Genomic DNA, 15948 nt, shown 5'->3' with positions numbered 1-15948 from the left:
TTGGTAAATATGAAGTGGCAACTGTTTCTAAAGAGAGATTACACCTTGTTAGCTGTTACAATCTGCAAGCCTCTGCGGGCCTGTAGTGCAAAACTACCAAAATTACCATTTGCAAATATTACCCCTGCTTCCTGTGTATGTAGGGTCCGCTGAAAACATTTCCTGGCACAGCAGCGCAAGCTGGGGGGGACCCAGCTTGCAGTTGCATTTGGAAGTCTTCTGTTGACCACAGTTATATTTTGGATTTACTTTTACTGCTGGAGATGAGTATAACACACAGGCAGGCGCACCTGGTGTGGTAGGCTGCAGTCAGCTATTCCCTCACCAAGGTCTTTTCTGGAGGAGGGTAGAAAGGCAGGAATTCCCCTCAGGAACTCGGCCAGGACAAAGTTCATGCACTGGCACTGGGTTTGGCTTGATGCAACAATTTAACTTCATTCAAAGTTGTAGTAAGTCAACAAACTGAAAAGGTTCATAGTAGAGCTGGTTATTTTGAAAACCTGAGCACATATATATATATATATACACACACACACACACATATATATATTTCATGCATCTCCCTTGGCAAAATCTGACAAGAGAGGATGATGCTGAAGACCAAAATAAACTCCAATTTGCACAAAGTAAACTTGATGGCTGTACAATTTCTTTTTGCATAATGCTGCATCTTCATACCACACCAGCCTGGGCTGGTGGGAGGGGTCCCTGTCCGTGGCAAGGGGTTGGAACTGGGTGATCTTTGAGGTCTCTTCCAACCCAAACCATTCCATGATTCCATGATCTGTTACTTTAAAGGACAGACAAAATTTTTCCAAAAGTCTAAAGTGAGACAACAACAAATGTATTCTTGTCTGTCCTACAAAAAAAAAAAAAAAACAACCAAAAAAAACCCCAACCCAAACTACTTTTAATTTGAAAGGAGAATAATGGGTTAGTGCTGGCTCAGCTTTTTAAAACAATCTCCCTCTGACTATGTATTGAAGTATTTTCCCTAAGATAAGTCTCCATAGATATACTTGACTTGGAAATGCAAAACGATACCTATCGGAGATAAATACCTTTAAAAAATTACTTCACTTAAAGGGCTTCACATCATTGCAAAGCTAAACATGAATGAGTACAACTTGTCTTTATTCTGACTGAACAAAAAAAGCAGTATTTTTCTAGGGATGAAATTACAATTTACTCCAAGGTTACTTCCCCCTTTGATTAAAATGACTAAATAATGCATCGTACGTGAATCACAGAGCTTTTCAAATCCTGATGTGAGTCTTTTAACAATTCTGTGTGCGATATCTGCCACAGCGGGTCCCTAAAGGTGCCATGGGGGATGGCTGCCACAGCGGTCCCCGAAGGTGCCATGCCATCACTGCGCTGGGCGGGCAGACTGACCCGCTCCCAGTGGGCTGTCCCATGTTCCTCTCCATCTCACTGCAAACCCAGTGAGGCTCAATGACTGTACTTTATTGATGGACCCTATCTTAAAAGGGGCAAAAAGCACTGGTTTTCAGTAATTGTTTAAGTGTTTTGAGAATTGCCTCATTTTCACAGAGAGGAGAGCTTTTATCATGTGATGTGGCACAAGCCCTTCCCCCGAACCATCTGGGCCCTCCCCTGCAAGGTGCCAGGAGCCAACAGCTCCCATTGAAATCAATTATGGTTGAGTCAATGGAGCTGAAAGTACTTAAAGCCACTCAGGAAGTACTCAGGGCTTGGTAAAATGATGGCATCATGTAATTTAATTAGTACAGTTAGATAATCTGATTCTTTCAAGCAGGAATTAAAAAAATGTTTGATTTTCAAAGGCAATTTAGAAAACATAACGTCAAATCATTCTATTCCTTATAACTAAGAACATATTTATTTTATAGCTTCTACATTAGAGGCTATTAGCGTGGACTTTTCATGTAATGCAGCAGGTTTATTTAGGATAGACATTAGCCATCCTTTCATTCTGATGTATTAAATCAATGCATCTAGTAATGTACATTTTGGAAAGACTTACACTGCAGGATATTTGAACAGTATCAATAGATCAGTTTGTTATAAATTATTTTAATATCCTCTTCATAAAAATAATCTGGGGGGGACGGGGACTTAACATCCTAAAGTCTGAGAGAACGGGTGGCTAAATAAAGGGTACGTAACACTGCTGTGTGCTGGAGCAGCGCAGGGAGGGTCAGTCACTGGGTTGTGAGGACACAGGAGATGCTGTACTAGCCCTGAGGTAGGGAGGTTCTGCCCGGTGTTCGCTGAAGCATGGCTGCGCTGCCATACTCTGAGTGGGCCAGTCTGCAAGCTGATTGTGCATTTAAAATTTTTTTTTAGGATTTAGGTAATAGTCAAGGGATAGTGACTTAGAAGAGGCATGAATGAGTTTATACTGAGACACTGAATGCTATAAGAAAGCATGGCAAACACAAAAAGATAGTGACATCAAATAAATACTGAGAATAAGACCCAAAATATGCATCATGAAGGTAGGGGTGTTACATTTGTTCCCATGTCCTTGGGAAAGGCAGCAACAGTTAAGGGATACAGTCCTGCAAATCAGCTGCGTGCTCCCAGGACTCCAGGAACTGTTAAGGCAAGCATCTGAGATGGCAGTGGAGAACAAAACATCCTAAAACCCAGAAAGTGTTGGTGACCTGCCGGCCTCTCATGCAAAGACTTCCCATTTGGAGGGAGCTCCCTCCTGCAGGGAGTTCTCCTGTTTTACCAACAACATGATCCATTTTAACTTCTCCAACAAGTTTCCAAACACACTGGAGGAGTACTCGTAAGCCATAAGTATGTAGCTAGCACCTTCAAGACTCACACTGTTGCAACTGAGACCCAGGTGGTTCAGTTTGGTGACGGGAGGCTGATCAGCACACGTGAAGATCTGGTGAGGATCAGATGAGCAATGACAGGTGAGGAACCCCAGTGGCCTCTTGAAGGTGGGAGCCTGCCAGGTTGCTGCTTGTAGAGCTACCAAAGGAGGAGCACCAGCGCCTGTCCTGGGGTCACAGAGAGGAACACCTTCCCCACCGCCCTGCAGAGCCAAGGGGGTCATTGCCTACAGGGTATAGGACTCACTATGGGATGCAGAAGAGCGAGCATTTTGGGATTGCGTAAAGCTCATTATGGGATTTTTATGGGAACTAGCAAAGGAAAGGGAGGGACCAAGGTGGATCAGCAAGGAAGAAGTGGTGGGGTAATAGAGGCATGGGCCAAGAAACATAACGGTTTTGTAGAATTGCCCAAACCAGTTAGTAACCCAAGAGGTTCTTGATATCTGAAATGTGAACAATATTAATAGGCACTGACATGGATAAAAGAAGTTCCTTACAAAACATCCTAATAGTTATTAAAAAACATTTTGACATCTCTACTAGTACATGTAAAACAGATTTGAAGCAAGCTTTGGAAGTTTGAATGTCTGTCGTTACCCACTCCTTTGGGTCCAGCACTGAACTTTCATTTACTTACTATCAATAACGTAAGTGTTAGGAAAAACATAGAATCAAATAGCAACACGTACCAGTCTACGAATTTCTCTCTCACACTCCCTCTTAATTCTGCTGATTTCCTCTTGATGCAGGTGATATACACTCCTTATCTCCGCTGCTTTAATTTTGTCAGCTTGGATGACCATAGTTAAAGCCTCTTCCACCTGTTTCTTAGCACCCTTCAGCTCTGAAATTTCTTGCTGCATTTTGATTTTCTCGACTTCAAACCCCTTCTTGGCCTCCTCCTTTGCCTCCGTAAGCAGCACTGTTTTCACCTTGTCAGGAGCCCCATCACGTACAGCATTGAGAAGGGTCTGTAGTCTCTGGATTTCATTATCTTTAATTTTTATTACTCTAAGTAGTTCAGCTTCATGTTGTCTCAAAAGTGCTTCTCGAACAGCTTGGAGCTCCTTCATTTTCTCTTCATGAAGTTTGACTTTGAGCTCTGTTACCACTACTGTACTTTTATGCTGTTCGTGCTCCTTGATCTGCTTAACTTCCTGATTTTTCTCCCTTTCCAACTTGCTGACCTACAAAGAAAATAATAATAAAAAAGTACAGTATTTTCGATCAACAAAATTATCAATAAAAATCATAATATTATTTAAAAGTGGGATGGATCACTTTACAGTATTAACTTTAATCTTTTGTGTCTGTGCCTTAGAATGAAAGCCGAACCTCTTGAGTTACTATCACCACACACAGACCTACACATTTGGCATTTTGTTCATTCTTTACAACCTAATACCTTATTGCATATTAAACATCGCTTTTTAAAGGAGGATCCAGGTAAACCCAGGGTCACTGAGCTCTGCCACATGGCCTTCATGCTGTAGACTTACGAAAGAGCAATTCCTCTCTTGACACTTTTTATGTGAAGAAAATACAAATTTTACAGGCATTACAAATCTCTGTAAAACATTTACACAGGGAAAAGTTTTTCTATAATTTATGGCAAATACCTTCAACACACTGTCACGGAGTGACTGGACTTGAGGTCCAGCAGGTGCCTGTGTGGATCTCCAGTAACGCAGTCAGCAACGCAGTCAGGAGGACTCGGGGCTGTAGAAGTGATTCTAAACCTACCACAAATACTCCAGAAGTACCAGCGAGTGTTCACCTTGTCACTGATACAGCCACTGCAGCTCCACATAATCAAGATCAACAGCAGCAATGACTAAGAGCCTTAAGGTACAACCTACCCTCTGGGTTGTGATTGCTATGAACCACCACGCTTAGCTAGGCACCAGCGTAAAGCTCACCGTCTGTAATTCCATCCATTGCACTGGTACTGTGCATCCTGGCTCAGGAGTTATGTGTGCGTATACACACCACAGAAGAGCAGACAGAGCTGTCAGGCAGTCATGAGTGATTTTCTGGGCTACAAATGAGAATCACGTGTCTTAGGGGAAAAAAGGATGCACCTCAGCTTTTTATTGAAGTGGTTGGTGCATAAGGGCAGGCATCACACTAGAAGCTATTCCCAGCATGTATTTGCAGTGGCTTTTGCAGTGTTTGCATAGCTGACCCTCTCCTTTGGGCAGATTTATTCAGAGGCAGCGAGTTCATGTCTGTTTGCTCTGTCTTTTCTGCACTATAATGTTTAACAGAACAGCCTGTGCACACATTTAAATGCTAAAATTAAGAAGTGGATATTCACTATGTTGTGTTTAATTACTGAAGTGTTTATTGGGAAAAATGTTCCAGCCAATTCTGTTCAGTAAAGATCCATTTTTCTTCCTCAGCAGACACCATCAGGTTTCCTTGCTGAGAATATGCCTAAGCCCGCCTCACAAATGAGAACACTGCAGAACCAAACTGTGAGGGTGTAAAGAAAAAAAAGTGACATTACAGAGAACTTTGAGAATTCTTCGAAGGAAAACAGTAACTTGCGAATATAGAAAAAGAACCCTGACAAATTCATAGAAAAGACCTTTCTTTCACTAGAAACCAGCATAAGCAGAAATATCTGCACATTTAGAAAAAGAGAAACAAAAATGTATCATAATTTTGAAAATTATGGATATTGAGGGTGAAAGTCTAGGCACCAATACTGATTTTAGCATCCTATTCTCTTTTCATAATTAAGTAATAATTCCTTGCAATCTTATGGACTTTTTAATTTGCCCAGTTCCGTGCCCTAAAAAGCATGAGTTAACACAATAGAAATAAGTATCATAAAGTTACGCAAGAAGCACAAAACCCAGGTGAACTAACCATCCATAGCCGAACACTACAGCAAATGTATGCTCAGAAATGGCTAAAGTGTGTGCAATACGTGCTAGAAAGACTAATGTTTAAGGTAACACACATTTAGGAATTAGCCAGTGTCTTGCAGAGTAAGTCTGAGTCATTCCTTTATTTTTTGGCTGGATAGCTGCAGAAGCTCTCTCATCACATTCCCAGGAGAATACATGAGAGATCAGACACCGAGCCGTTATTTTGGCACACTCAGGCACACAAATCCAAACCGCACTATGTGCAGATGCATATGCAAGACACAAAAAGCTCTGTGCAAGCTACCGTGAAGGCCCAAACAATTGCATTTTATCAGATGCTTTTTAAGGAATTAATTATTCAGTACAAACAACTAACTATATCTGACCACAGAAGAGTCAAATGACATTTCAATTTAAAACCATACCATGCACTCAAAAGAAGCCATGATGAGAACTGGCTGGGGAGAACAGGGAAAAGGAAAACAGGGTCCTTGGTCTTAAAACTGCAAATGCTGCTTCACAACAGAAAGATTAATAGGTGTCCTGCTTATATATATATATATATAAGCACCCACCCACCCTTAGAAGCTTCTTCAAAAATCAGATTCATAGCCTACAATGTCTAATAAAGATGCAAATCAATGGAAAAAATGCACAATGTCATTCTGTCCCTGCATGGCAATCCATGTCTCTATAAACATTCTGGAACTGAAAAAAAAAAAAAAAAAAGTTTATCAGTAGAAATTAATTTGCAGGACTAGGCAAAAGCAAATAAATTTTTCATGCCCTCACTGAGAAGCAGTCTGAAGGGTATGGCTGAAAGCTCTGAAAGCCAAGGCTCAGGCTGCAGCAGCCGCTGCTCTCCCAAAGGCTCAGGGTGAAACTGTGGTCCTTAAACTTTGGCATTCAGAGTGGGAGGGGGAGCTGAGGCCTATTACCATACATCTGGTAATTGTAAGCCAGTTTGAAGGATTTTGAGCATAAAACCCAAATGAAATTAGTGTAAATGTGAAACAGAAGAACAAGCCAAGAGAATTTCTGAATAACATAAAATTGTATTCAAAACCCTCAACATAGCCACCCTCACAAATAGGTAAATATTTACTGGAAAGGGTTGTAGCGAGAGAAACAAAGGATGTGGACAGCTTTCGGCCTGCCGCTACGATTATGCCATCTGTTTTGAACGGGTGTTTGTTTTTCCAGATCTTTTGCTGGCATTTAGCTATGCAGTTTTCCAACTTCTTCCTGGATGGTGGGAGCAAACATGCTGCCTGCAGCCGAGTCCTGCCTGCCCAGGGGCTGTCCAGTCCTCACTGCTTGGCTTTCCCACCGAGAGCCATACCACCAAAGCACCCAGGCTTTCAGAGTTCTTTTGTACTGTACGCAGGTTATAGATACAAGGAGAACAGTCTTTAAATCTGCAATAAAGGGGTTGGCCTCTCGCTTCCCACAGAAGGCTAGCTCCAGGGTCATGCACTCTGATTTATTGTCAAAGTTGTGTGCAAGTCAGCTTGAGTGGGGCAAAAAGTGGTTAGCGGTCAGAAACAGACTATCTTTACTTTAATTAACGGGGGAAGGAAAGGAAAAGATGCACACCTTACTCTTTTCTTGCTGGAGCTCTATCTGGATGTCGGTGAGCTTGGCCCTGAGCTCTTCATTGGCAGCCTGCAAGGCGGCCAAGGCGTCCGGCTTTTCCCCCCTACCTCGGCTGCTGGTGCCCTTCTTGGACATGGTGAAGCCGCGTGACAGGGAGGGGAGTCCTGCCTGGAGGCCCTTGTCCCAGCACTTGCTTGGGGCTTCTTGTCCTTGCCTCCGTCCCACTACATTTTCTTACTTGCCTGGAAGGAGGGAAATCAGATAAACACTGTCAGAGGCAATGCAATACCCACCAAACACACCGTGAGATACAAGACATTCCTAGAAGGCACGAGGTACATGTCAACCAGCCAAAGTGGCTCTTCCCTGGATCAAGTTGGAGCTAGATACATTCAGGTGTAATAATATTTTGTATTATACCTGTATAGATCAAAACGTTTAGATCACAAACTATAAATGTTTTCTGTCACTTCATTTGCACTGGAGTTCACACAGTGCAGAAGGATGCAGATGTTCAGGAGGGATGTCCAAGCACCAGCCCCTGGAACCATCCTGATTTGGAGACAGCAATGGCTGTATTTTCAGTATAGGATACCTTAACATTCTTTAAAAAGCAAAGTCTTAAGAAAAACAATGCTTGGTTTCCTACAAAAACTTTTCAGATATTCATGATGCAAATAATGAAAGTTGTCTTTTTTTAAAAAAAAAAAATAAGAAGCTACAGAAGCAAGCAGAGATTACCCAAAGACAACATAAGTTTTCTATACAGGAGTGTGCAGTATATCATCTAAACAGCAATTCAGCTCTATATAGGTTTATATAAGTCTGCTAACAATGTAGGAGTTTTATTCGCACTAAGAGGTTTTGCGTCAAATCTAAGCAAATGAAACCGAGACAGGCAAGTTCATTCTATTAAACAGTGGAGAACTGGGCAAATGTGGACCCAGCTTCACAGAATTCACATATTGATATAGTTTGCACCCTATGCCTACCCATTAATCCCAACATATTCATAAATTATACAACATACACAATTTATAGTGATAACTTCAGATTTGTCAACAAAACATACAATATTAAGTACAGTGATAAAAGCTATATGCATTTTTGATTTTTACTTCAAAATTCTCCAACAGAGACTTTGCCCCAGAATAAACAGCAGCATTCTGGAATGGGTAAGCATTACAGTCTGCAGAGAGTGTGCCAAATTTAGAAAATCATATTGTCAATGAAACTCAAAGGTCCTTTATAATCAATACTATTAAGGAAATAGTTATTGAAAATTCATATCCTTGTAAAAAACATATTCTAGCTTAGTATAACTGCTGGGCATAGGAAGTCTAAGAGCAAGATGCAAACTCACTCCAAAGAATTTGCAGTCTGAGACAAAGACAAATAAACATAGGGCGAAAGACGGTATTTTTTGTCTGTTAATGCCATTTTTATGCTGCATCCATCCCATGGTTCAGAAAACTGTATCAGAATTCTAAGTAAAAATAAATAATTAACCTGTTCATCAAATCAAGTTAAATCCCTGTGATATGTGAGCTCCCTGCACAGAAGTGGATTGACGGACAGCATCACAGTTTATCCTTCATTTGATTCATTTATTAGAGCTGTTGAGGCAGACAGACAGTCCATTAATGTTATGCACTTGATCACTCTGTGCTGAACAAGTCAGCAGGCGAGCGTTCAGGTTACTGTCAATTCTTCCTCTGATCAGTATTTAACTCAGTGCTCATCAATAGCATGAACAGGTTTAATTTAATAGAAACCTGAAGATTGCAAGAAATTCTGGGCAAAATGCTGTGTTGCGGAGGCTTTGTTCAGCTCTGCAGCACTGGAACATAGTTACTGTCTGCACTATTCCCAAAATATGGATGCTCCCACAAGGTTTCTTTTTCTTTCACACTTTCCACACTTTCTGAAGGATCTTCTCGTAAAACATTGCTTTGTCAGAGCAATAGGGAAGAAGAATCCCTATGCTGCTGCAGAAGCTCCTTGATAATTATCCTGTACAATTTTTTGATCTGTGGACATCGACTATGGCTGTGAAAACCCAGTTCATTCCTATTTAAATGATAAACAGCAACACATGTAAAGAAACAGTGGCCTCTGCTTCTGTAGATAAAGCTGACTCACTATCAAGGTTTATTTTAAAATAGTCTATGAAAAAATTAATGGGAGTGAAATCATGAATGAAATGCCTAGAGTACCAGCTAACAAGCTCACACACAAAATGCGTGCTCATAGTAACACAAAATGGGGAAACACCATCCGTGAGGAGAAGGGTTCAAAATAGTATTCAGAGAACTGGATGATCCTAAAAATTGCAGTAACAGAGGAGGTATGAGACCCAGTGGTATAAAGGCTCTGTCTTTCAACAAAGTTCTCAGGCAAGACTTGGGCCAACTTCCGACCCAAGGATGGGGATGACATAGTTATGTTGTTTCGGAGCAAACAGCAGAATGGATCAGAAATTTAACAATAACATGTAAATTTACAGAAGAATGTAAAATCTAATGAAAAAGTGTTTCGCTGGAAAACTCTGACTTGCTTAATAAAACTCTATCCTGAACAGATCACATTTATTTCTCAGTTAAAAAAACCTCACTGGGATTTGTTTTTGACTTGTTACATTTCTAGTTTGAAGTAAATCCTTGTTTCAAAGATCTATTTAAGTTATAGCACAGAAATACAGAAAAAAAGCTCAAATTTGGAAAAATATTTCCAACCTTGTTAATACTAACCCTGTTAATGTGGATAACAATCTTTCTGGATGATGACCTTCAATGCATTGGTTTATACATCATGACTCATAGTCAAAACCACAACAGAGCAGCACTATTCTCTGTCCAAGCACGAGTAGAGGCTTAACAGTTCAAGGCAGCTGTAATGATAAAATAACAATAGTAAATAACAATATAGTAATAACAGTAAAATAAGAGTGTAATAGTAATAATAACGAAACAGCCTGATTTGAATTCTAAGAGCAAAAATCCACATCCATTAGGGAGAAAAGAGCAGAGGGAGGCGGCTGCCATGGGGGATATATAGATGGGATATGAAGCCGAGAGAGAGCTGAGAGCATCCAGGAGAAGTGGCTGGAGTTTGGGAGTAACTGGGCAAAGATGCTGAAAGCTGGGGAAATCAAAGCTGAAAGCTGCAAATCTACACCGGGATGGAGTGAGAGTGGGGAGGCTGAGACATAGAGAAAGAAGCAGGGGGAGGAAATTAAGTTCCTGATATTAGTTGATTAAAACAAGGTGCTATAAACTGTTTAAATTCTGTTGTTTCTCAGTCTAGTGTTTAACTTTGTAACCTTGAAGTTTCTATAAAAAGAAACATGTTTGGTTGGTTAAAGAAATAGAAACAAATGAGATTTTAGAGATACTGCCTGCAAAACCTATAAGCAGGAGCAGATGTTCTTCACATTTAAGACTCTTGCTTCTTTGTGTAAGAAGACACGATACATCAGTGATCTACAATGGAGTCTTAAAAACCTTCTTTCTTCATAGGTAAAAAAATGGGGCAGCCTATAGCCACAGGCACTGAATTCCACCTACTGTGATGAAAGTAGCATTTGTGCATATTACAGTTATTTTCTTAAATGATATAACGATCGATGCAGTAGGTGATGCCAGGTTATTTCACAACCTGAGGAAATGAGAAGCAGCGTAACACAAGCTTTTATCTGCTTACATTTGAATGCCAGGCAAATAATAATTTGAGCGATACAGGGATTTGTAAGAATAATTTCAGTCAGAAGGATTATTTTTGACAGACAAGGGCTACAAGAATTTTTGTTTGTTTTCTTACAGAAAATAAAACTAAGGAACCAATGCAAGTAAACTGAAAGGCAGAGATGTTATTAGAGGCTTGCTGGGAGCAGCGCAAGCCCTGCAGCTGACTTTCTGGAAACAGCGCGTGGTAACAGCGCAGAGTAGCCAGACAGCCTGGGCACACACTGCCCAGGGAATCTGAGCAGCAGAAGATCAACTGTTTTGCCACCACGTGCTGGTATTGTCTCAGCGAACCCCTCAGGAGCATCATGCAGAGAGATGAGCACACCATTCCGGGACCGTCCCTGTAGCACCAGGGACCTGATGGCTGCTAACCACAGTTTGCTTGCTGGGAATTCTGGCTGAGGATGATTTGTAGCACCATGTGTCCTTATACTTCCAGTGTTTAACCTTTTAAATTTTAAAACAGGTTTTATATATATATATATATACACACAAACAATTAAAAGGTTTAATTGTATGAGTTAACATGTTTCATGACAACCATCTGCCTAGATCTGCTTTTTCTCTACTAAAAAGTAAAATTTACAATTGGTTAGCTTATTTCAAGAAAGAAAAGCTTGTATTGCAATGTTTACTTTGAGCAGGTCCCCAAAACTTTTGAAGATCTGAAATACTATCATGCAAGGTGTCACGAGAGCAGCCCAAGCGCGGTAAGCTGGAGGCTGCGGTTGCCCACCCTCAGCCAAGGTTTGCTGAGGCTTCACTAGCCAAAGTCACTGCCTGCAGCTGGCACCTGTGCCCCAAAACCAGCACCAGGAGACTTTCTCCTCTGCAAGCTCTGCTGTGGCTCATGCCTACATGTCCCACAGTAAGTTTCAGGTGACAAAGGGGAAGGAACTGACTTTCAGATCCTACAGGCTCCCATCGGTGCAGTGTGGGCAAAGGGGCTGACATTGGAAACATCTTCCAGACTGGAATGCTGAAGCCTTAATGAGATTTTCCCAAAGAAAAATCAGCTCCCTTGCCAGTACTTAGAGTAATAAGCCTGCTTCAAAAAGGACTACACAGAAATTAGCTGAGGACCCTTTCAATTAAATCTTTAAGGATGAAAAGGGACATAATGATAAAACTTGAACGTAGCCATGAATAACATCCAAGGATTAAGAGATCCAGGTAATAGGAATTTGATCAGCCTTGGTAATGGTCTGTCTGCACGAAAGGTCACAGCAACAAGACCTGCAGAACAACAGAAAACTGTTCTGCACACCACTCTTCCCCGCACAAAAACCTGGGGGGGGGGAACCAGGAAGGTTTCTTAGAGGAAGACCTGCGAGAAAGGGGTACGTTTCTCCTTTCTCATGCTAAGAAAGGGCTACGTTCATTGTAGATTTGCTCATACAGAGTGGAAAGGAGCCTGTGGAAGTGGTGGTTGTGGCAGCCTTCCCACATGCATTCAGAAGCCAGCGGGGATGTACATGCTGGTCAAGAAGCGGCAGTGCCCATCAGTGATGCTATGACTGGGTTTGTTCCTGGATGCATCAAAGGTCAGGCACTGCTGGCAGCTGCCCCACCAAGCAGAGACATCCTGCACATCCCTCCTGAGCTGGAAAAGGCACACACTCGAGAATGATGGAAAAGGAGGTGCCCGCCCTGCCCTGCCCTTGCTGGGGTCTCTGTGGAGGCCCAGGAGACTCCCGCTTCCCCTCCCAGCAGAAGCAAGATCAAATGCCTCTGGGCTTGTGGATGCAACCCTGTCCTTCCCTGGGCAGGAGACGGAAGTCAGCCTAGGACCTAGGAGTACCAGTGTTACCCAAGTGCTCGCTTCAATGGTTTAACTGTAATGGTTACTTACAGTGCTCACTTTAATGGTTTAAAATTTACTTTATTCTATGCAAATTAATGAATGATTAGTATGTCTGAATGTCTTTAGATAATCTGCATTCATGAAATTCCATTGGTTTCAAAGACATTATGAAAACAGACCAATGAAGCCTGCAGGCTCTTGGACTTCTGAGTACGGAAAGATTAAATGCAGTGTGAGCAGCATATATTATTATTGACCAGCTTGATTTATCTCTAGTAAACCAAAAATATAATCAAGACTGCTGTTCACCTGCAAGCACAATGATTTTGAAGGCAAAACCAGCAAAAAGCAACCATTGTTGGAATTTACAAGAGACTTCATGTCAGAGACTAAAAGCTTCAGTGAACACATTATGTGCACCATTCACTTATCACTATTTTCTTCCACGCTGAAGGAAGCTGCAGGAAGGATAAACAAAAGAAACGCAGGTAGCAGGCAGGTACTCACTCACTCGTGGTCTGACACACGACCTGTGATTTAGTCCCTGGAAACAGATGACTCCTGGTGAGATAATTCCTCTGCAGCTCTGCCTTTCCTCGGGAGGTCTCAGCCCTCTGCACCGAGTGCTTTGCCTGTGTCCCCCTGCCTGGCTCCTACCAGGCAGCATTAGTTTCTGGTTTGGGGGTGAGACACCGGTGCAAGGGGACATGGGGGCACAGGAGCTCTTTCTCCCCCGGCATCCCTGCATGACACAGAGCGCTGTGGCTTCCCCCTCCTCAAATGGCACATCTCTTTCAGAGCTGGGTGTCACAGAGAGTGAAAATACCACTAAGGATGGGCACCAGCTAGAGAGACGGGAATCCCAGCTCCCTTCTCCCCCCCGCAGACATACCTCTGGCTGCAGGTATGCATTGCACAGACACGGGCTGCAGCAGCCCACCAGGGGAAATTACTGCAGAATCATTGTGGGCCAGGGCTCCTGACCAAATTTTCCTCCAACAGCCAGGCTGCTCTACGGATTTTAGGGAAAAACCCGAAAGCAATGGTTTTGTTTTCAAGAACTGGTGACACACACAGAGGTCCCCTCCTGTATTCATTGTCCTGCAGACCACAAAGGAATTTACAGAGTTTGAAGTCATCAGTCCAACTGGGATATGATGGGTTGTTATTCCCAGGAATATTAATGGGAAATCAGACTGCAGAGAGTAAGGCAGCTTTCTGGTGACAACCAAGAGCTTCTGTGTATGCGATGGGACAAGCATCATTGTTAGGAACTATGAAAGTAGTTACTTATATAAATAAAAGCGCTGGTCTTGTAACACAGAGACAGCGGTGTCTGCTGGTGCATGCCTGTGCACAGAAAAGCCATCTGGGGACTGGTGGACAAATGCCAGTCTTAAAAGAATATTTCTCCCAAATACTGTGAGAAAACAAAACAACAAAAACTTTCCACAAAAATGTTTCCAAGCCAACATCATTGTGCTGATACCAAATGCAGCAAAGGGATGGTTTATCATGCTGGTGATGGAACGCAAACCTGCCATTGCCCAGTTGCTCAGTGCTCTGCTCCGACAGCTGCCTGACAAGCACTAAGCGAAGGAGGTGCCAAAACCGAGTGCAGACCCTCAGAAAGCCCAGTCCTTACAGCTGGTGGACCAGCTCAGTGGGCAGCACCACCATAGTGCCGGGCAGCAGTGGGGCAGAGAAGGTGCTTCCTATAAAACCAGTTACGTTGCCATCGGTTTTTTGTTGTTTGTTTTGAGTTTTTTTTGTATTTTCACAATGAGTTATGTAGAGGGATGCATCTGTAAGACACATCATCTTAACAGAACAGAAAGGTCTTCATATTTTTGATTCTGGGAGAATATATTATGCATATGATTCCTGGCATGTTTGATATTGAAAATAGCATTAATAATGTATCATAAGCTGCCTTTAGCTGGGCTCATAATTCTTTTTACCTCCTGACTTGGAATTCAGACATCAAGGCTAATTGGCAAATGTGTTTTCTAGATAGTTTCTGAAATCAATGTTTCACTGCATTTAAAAATAAATGAATAAATCCCTACCTAGAGTACCAATATTTTAAGTAAAACAGCTTAAGCAAAACACTATTCTTACAAATAACAAAAATTTCAAATGTATGACACAGCCTTGTGAACACTATTGTTTTCTATTTTTGAGAATTTTTTATAATGAATTAGTTTGGACAAACCTTTTCAAGTCTCTGGTGCATCTCAAAATATTGTAGTATAAAGAAAATGTAATGTTGTCTATGGCTGAGTTCCCACTTCCTCATATGGGGAAGCTCTTCTTGAGTATCTCAATTTTTCATTTAGCATATCAACAGTCTAAGGGTCTGAATGGAAGAAAATGAATATACCACTGAGAAGGTATTTCATGCTAAGCCAAAGCGCTCTGCCAATGTAATCACATCATGTGCTGGTTGCTCGAAACTAGCAGAAGACACAGGCATAAAAGCGAAGCCTGGGTACACAGGGCACTCATTCAGGACGCGAAAGGCTTGTATTCAGGGCCCTGCTTTTAATCCAGTGCCATGCTCACTGGGAAATAGTGTCTTGTCTTGAAGATTTCCACTCTAAATAGAACTACCACGCACACCATATGCTGAGCAAATCCCTCATGGACTCCCCATATTGCAGCGTTAATGGGCTCCCTTACCAGCAGTTGGCTGGGTTAGAGCAAATCTCAGTTTCCATACGGGAAAAAAACAACCAACCAACCAATGTTTCCCAGTGCAAAATATAATTTTTAATTTAAATCAGATATTATTTCATCAAAGATAAGTTTCAGAACTTAAACACCCCCTCCCCCAACATACAATAATGAGTCTCTGCAGATGGAAGTCTTAGTCAAAGTTTTGCTTAGGATTAGATCAATTCCAGCAACAGCTTTAACAGACACATGTCAAATCCTGACTGACCTGAATTTTTCCTCAAAGATTAATCCTTCAACTGTAGTTGGTTTTAACTCTTTGATGGGTGGACCATGTTTACAAACCCAGGCAAAATCTTGCACCTTGTAAGCTACACATATGTAGTTTACACAGATTCCTATTCGCAGATTTA

At 41.8% G+C, this 15948-nt stretch overlaps 1 protein-coding gene across 19 annotated transcripts in view; it reads right to left on the bottom strand.

The window, feature by feature from the left end:
- JAKMIP3 (Janus kinase and microtubule interacting protein 3) overlaps window positions 1-15948 on the bottom strand; it is an 89621-nt gene that overhangs the window by 46763 nt on the left and 26910 nt on the right. For 18 of the 19 annotated variants that reach the window (XM_055721196.1, XM_055721182.1, XM_055721188.1 and 15 more), the window contains exons 3-5: window positions 10060-10199; window positions 7310-7551; window positions 3527-4024 (exon numbers count right to left, since the gene is read on the bottom strand). In XM_055721196.1, the coding sequence (XP_055577171.1) occupies window positions 3527-4024; window positions 7310-7444 (633 nt within the window). In that variant the 5' untranslated portion in view covers window positions 7445-7551; window positions 10060-10199. The remainder of the gene's footprint in view (window positions 1-3526; window positions 4025-7309; window positions 7552-10059; window positions 10200-15948) is intronic. The other variant, XM_055721177.1, reaches the window with a different exon arrangement.

Source organism: Falco cherrug, chromosome 9 (assembly GCF_023634085.1).
Source record: "Falco cherrug isolate bFalChe1 chromosome 9, bFalChe1.pri, whole genome shotgun sequence".
NCBI classification, from domain to species: Eukaryota; Metazoa; Chordata; class Aves; order Falconiformes; family Falconidae; genus Falco; species Falco cherrug.
Note: the sequence above shows the minus strand (reverse complement) of the source record. Positions and strands in the feature narration are given on the sequence as shown.